Source organism: Chiloscyllium plagiosum, chromosome 39, assembly GCF_004010195.1.
Source record: "Chiloscyllium plagiosum isolate BGI_BamShark_2017 chromosome 39, ASM401019v2, whole genome shotgun sequence".
NCBI lineage: Eukaryota > Metazoa > Chordata > Chondrichthyes > Orectolobiformes > Hemiscylliidae > Chiloscyllium > Chiloscyllium plagiosum.
In genome coordinates this window covers 19,053,235-19,058,629 of record NC_057748.1, presented here as the reverse complement: position 1 = coordinate 19,058,629, position 5,395 = coordinate 19,053,235, and the positions used below count along the sequence as shown (strand labels likewise).

General features: G+C 47.8%; 1 protein-coding gene across 3 annotated transcripts; it reads left to right on the top strand.

Annotated features, from left to right (window-relative positions):
* Positions 1 to 397: 397 nt before the first annotated feature.
* Positions 398 to 4,947, top strand: LOC122542306 (noggin-like). Of its 3 annotated transcripts, none has more exons than XR_006309774.1 (2): positions 398 to 1,528; positions 3,874 to 4,947. XR_006309774.1 is itself a non-coding variant. In XM_043679916.1 (2 exons), the coding sequence occupies exons 1-2, from the start codon at positions 506 to 508 to the stop codon at positions 3,965 to 3,967; spliced, it is 822 nt and encodes a 273-aa protein (XP_043535851.1). In that variant the 5' UTR covers positions 398 to 505; the 3' UTR covers positions 3,968 to 4,947. The 3 variants fall into 3 exon arrangements, 2 of the variants coding, with proteins under 2 accessions (XP_043535851.1, XP_043535855.1); XM_043679916.1 differs by having other exon boundaries at positions 398 to 1,233; XM_043679920.1 differs by having other exon boundaries at positions 398 to 1,237.
* Positions 4,948 to 5,395: the final 448 nt, after the last annotated feature.

The following is a 5,395-nucleotide window of genomic DNA, read 5'->3' as shown; positions in this document are numbered from 1 at the left end:
CCTATCAATGTGTCAAATCAGCCTTCTGGATGTAGGTTAAACCTACATCCAGAACATCAACCTGAGCTACAAATCTTCTCAAAACTCGCAAACACCATCCTTTTCTGCACCAAATTTCATTTACTGTTTGCTCCCCCAAGGACCCAGCCTGCGCTCCTTCAAAGGCCTCCTCGCAAGTTCAGAATATCTCCAAGTTCTGCGTCATCTGCAAATGTTGAAATTGTGCCAGACCTGCAGCAATGATCTGAGAGCCGGCGAGGGGGTGGGATGATGGTGCTCTGTGAGGACGGGCCACCCAGCTACAAAGAGCTTGGTGCCGAAGGTTAGTCGTTCCTCTGCTGGGTGTTTTGTCACTTCTCTGTTATGTCTGTGAACTCGGCAGCCTTCTGCCCTGCTTTGCTGAGTGCGATCGTCAAGGATGCGGCGATAATGTGTGGGTTTAAATGGAGTCTCCGGCGCCTGAAGCTCACTCAGCCGCTCGGGGAGGTGACGGACAACGGCGCAGATGCCTCGGGAGCTCCCCCGCACCGCTGCGACCCCCTTTCCCTGTCAGGCCATTATCGTTTTCCTCCTCCTACACTCCGGATCGTCAGCACAGCCGCGAAGTCGCTCTGCGGATGCCCAGGCGGGAAGGCCGGGTACCCGGCTCCGGCCTACTCCACGCCCAGGGTCCGAGGCCGAGACCGCTTGGGGCAGGATGAAGGTTTCGAACAGCGTCCGGCCCTACTCCCTCAGCCTGAGCGACCACCATTACCGTTACTCACCGAGACCGAAGCAACTCGACCCGAAGAGGCTCCGGAAGCTCCTCGGTCCCTCCTTCGACCCCTTCTGGATGTCGGTTACGGGTCGCCATGGGAACGAGAGTGAGCGCGGCCACCTGCTGCAACTGAGCGGCGAGCTCGCGGCCGCGGCACTGCGGCTGCGCGGGAAGCTCTGGCACGAGGCTCAGCGGTTGGAGCCGGCCGCCGTGGCCAGCGAGGCGGATAAGGCCCAGTGGAGGCGCTGGCTGGTGCGCGAGGCTGTCTGTCCCCTCACGTCCCAGTGGGTGGACCTGGGAGCCATTTTCTGGCCGAGGTGGGTGAGGCACACCGACTGCGACAGGGGCCGGGCCAGCTGTTTCTGGCCCCCGGGCATGAGCTGCACACAAGCCGAGTGGGCACACATCAAGCTGCTGGTGTGGCACTGCTGGACGGTGAAGGAACGAGGGAGGGTATCGCAGCAGTGCACCTGGAGGCAGGTACCTTACCCTGTAGTGACCGCTTGCAAGTGCTCCTGTCGGTGAACCCTTCTGGCTGTTCATCCTCCCTTTTCAACCATCGTGCAGACCCCCTCCCCCTGCCAGGGAGGGCTATTTCCCACCTGCAATTAGAGCAGGGAACCCTGTAAACTTGTCTTTGACATGATCACAAGGTCATTGGACTGAAACTTTTTCTCTACTCTCAGCCCAGAACAAGGCAAGAGGACAGAACCTTAAAATTCGAGCCAGGCCATTCGAGGGTGATGCCAGGAAGCATTTTTCATACAGAGGGTGAGGGCAAATCTGGAACTGTCTCTCCACTAAAATGCTGTTGAGGCTGCGGACTCTATTGAGTATTCCTAAATTGGAATGGATAGGTTTTTATTGGACGAGGGAGTTACAGCTTACAGAACCAAGGTCCTTTAATGGAGTTAAAGATTAGCCGGTTGAGAATGTGGTGCTGGAAAAGCACAGTAGGTCAGGCAGCATCCGAGGAGCAGGAGAATCGACGTTCCAGGCAGAAGCCCTTCATCAGGAATGAGGCTTGTGGGCCTTGAAAAAGTTCTCCTCCTCTCTCTACAAGGATCTCAGTGAATCTCTCTGTCATTGCACCCCCCAGGTCTATCTATCTGCTCCTTGCCTGACCTGCTGTGCTTTTCCAGCACCACACTCTCGACTCCGATCTCCAGCATCTGCAGTCCTTAGTTTCTCCTAACAGATTAGCCAGTGGTCTAGTTCAATGCCAGAATAGACTTAAAGGGCTGAATGGCCTCCTCTTGTTCCAAACTCAGCAAATTGGCTGATCTTTGTGCCCTGCGTAAGTGTGACACCATAGCCCTTTTTCCGCAACCAATTAAGATGGTTGGGCATAGTTACGATATAGTTGTATCAGTTTTGCCCTGCAATGAATTCCTTCCTGCACAGGGATAGCAGGGATGGAGCAGGGTATGGAGGTGAAAATGTGTTGCTGGAACAGCGCAGCAGGTCAGGCAGCATCCAGGGAACAGGAGAATCGACGTTTCGGGCATAAGCCATATGGAGGTGGCCAGGGGAGGAGAATGTGAGGTGACAGCTGAGCTACACGAGGCTGCTTGCACTACGAAATCCTCATCTCGGCTGAAGGCAGTTGTAAACTCTGGCAAACTCTTCGTCCTCTGCTGAGGTTACAGTGGATGAGCTGTGGAACCCTGTGAACATGGGAAGATATAAATTAAGAATAGGAGTAGGCCCTTTGAGCCTTTTCTGCCATTCACTAAGACCATGGCTGAACTGATTGTGGCTTCACTTCAACATTGATGTCTGCTCCACTTGATAACTGTCGACCCTATTATTAGTCAAGCATCTTACCTGCCTTTGCTTTAAAAATATTCAATACGTTCTCCTCCACAACCTTCTGGAGAAGAGAGTTCCAAAGATTCAAGACTCTGTGAGAAGAACTTCATCTTATCTCTATTTTAAATGGGTGGTCCCTGATGTTTAAACTGTGCTCCCTACTTCTTGCCTTTCCCTATTAGGGAAACATATTCTCATCATGCACCCTGAGATTTCCCTCCAGGTCTTATGTTTCAATAAGGTGGAATGAAACCCTTTCCCATCGTCCACCATTATATCTCTGCACCTGCCTTCTTGAAATAGGGGAGTGCTGACTGGAATTAGTTTTCAATCCTACCTCTTGCTTTATCTTCCTTTATTGTATCGGTGAGGCAGCCAATCCAGACAGTGACAGGATCTGTTTGAGATCAGTTGGTGCCAAGATTTCTGCCTTTTTGTTATTCATTAATGGGCTATTGTGCTCCTAATTGACAAGAGAGTATTTAAGAGTCAACCATATTGCTGTGGGTCTGGAGGCACATGTAAGCCATACTATGAAAGGATAAAAACAAAAATTGCTGTAAAAGCTCAGCAGGCCTGGCAGCATCTGTGGAAAGCACATTAGAATTCCTTCTCTAAAGGACATTATTGAATCAAATGGGTATTTACAACTGTTAACAATAATTAGTAGTCCATTTAGAATAGTATTTTTCATTCAAGGTTTTTTAAATTGAATTCCAATGTGACTTTCTGCTCTGGTAGAATTCAAATCCATCTCCCAGAATATTAACCTGCGGTCCAGTGATATTACCACAATGCCACTAACTTATCCCCTTCTTGTAGGGAGAATTTATTTCAATTGCCTCCTACATCTCCCTTATCAACACAGGCCTCCGTTTTCTGACTGACTCACCAACACAGGGCCCAAGACAGACTCACTCAGTTTTTGTTTTGGGAGATTGGTGAGTGAAGAAGTCACATGGAATCAGAGTCTTTCCTGTAAATACATCACAATATGCTTTTCTCGAATCCTCACTCCCAGAGCCCATTGGATTGTGCGACTCTCCCAGTTATGGTCACTCCTTCCTAGAGAGACCTTATCACCCTGATGTCTCACAGTCACCTTGCGTGCTGTTAGCCTTCATTTTCCTCTCTCTGGCAGAAAGGAGCAGCCAGGCACCTGAAGAGAATGTTGTGGTGCCTGATTTACCCAATAATTGTGTACTGGATATGGCAGCAATTAATTGGAACTGTACAGCCACCAGCTGGGAACAAAATCTGTAAGTCATTAACTCAAATGTGTTTCCCTATGTTTCTTCGAACAGTTTTGATCCTCAAAGTTCGGAGCCATGGGGATGGATCAGGGGAGAGGAATTCTCATTTCAAAGAGCTTGTTCAACAGCGACTGCTGAGGAATAGATTCTCAGGATCACAGATGATTGCAGTGTAAAAGAAGGCTTATGGCCCATCATGTCTACAGTGGCAATCTGAATGATCATCTCACTTAGTACCACTCTGCTGCCTTCTCCCTGTAACCAGTACATTCTTTTTTCAAACACCTGTCTAATTCCCTTCTGAGTGCCTCAGTTGAACTCCATGTACAATATGATTCTGGGATGGGTGAGTGCAGTGGGCGATATTTGACTGAAACCTCCAGGAATATGTCCAACCAAAGTTGGGAACTCACATTGCAAAGCCTCCTGACATGTTTGATGGTGAATACAGTCTTGTAAGAACGTGAGAGTGAGGAGAGGCAAGGTTTCCTGAATCTGCTCTGTCATTTAATAAGATCTTGGCTAATCTGACTGTGGTCTCAACTTCACTTTCCTGTCTGGCTTCTTTGTCAATCAAATATCTATCACGCATTATATTAGTGCGTTGAGATTGTTAAAAAAGGGACAAATATCATTAATTTTAGTGAGAAAGAGAGGATCTGTTCCTTAACAACGACAAATCAGGATCATGCTCCTCATGGTAACCGTAGCAAGAGTTTGATGTATAGGGTGACCTTGATTATGTCCATAACCATGAGACCTGTAGATTGATAGGATCAATAGAGAGAAACTCCTTTCTGCTGGAGGGCACATGAAAAGGGGATATAATTGTAAAAGCAAGTTCCAAGCCATGAAGTAAAAACGTTTTGTTTACACAATGAGGTGGAATTGTGAAAGCCCTTCACTTCAAGCAGTCATACGACTTCAAACAATCATTTTAAATCTGCAATTGATTTTCTTTTGCTGGGTGGCATATTATGAATAGAGAGCCTTAAAATACAGATAAGTCATGATCTCAGTGAATGGCAGAACTCCTCCTGTTGCTGTAGTCCATTATGTACTCTCTTATCAATATGCAACATTTGACTAATACTGCCTAATGATTTATAAAGTATTTAGACCTCACTCAATGATGTGTGTCGAATTCTTTGCAGAAGAGTATGAAGGATCGGAATGCAATTTGCTGGTTTGTGAGATGACACAATGGAGTGAATTTGGGATTGGCATGGCTAATTCTGGCCACAAATTAATGTTGTGGAGGTGCTAGTGCTGGACTGGGGTGGACAAAGTCAGAAATCACAACACCAGGTTACAATCCAACAGGTTTATTTGAAATCACAAGCTTTTGGAGCATAGCCCCTTCTACACCTGATGGAGGGGCTACACTCTGAAAGCTTGTGATTTCAAATAAACCTGTTGGATTACAACCGGATGTTGTGATTTCTGGCACAATTTGATAAGCAACATCTAATTCCCCCTGAAACACCCAGTGGGGAGTGCAGGTCAGAGGACCTCCTCATGGGTCTGCTCCTGGGCCTGGCCAAGCTGACCATAAGTGAGTTTATGGGCACTG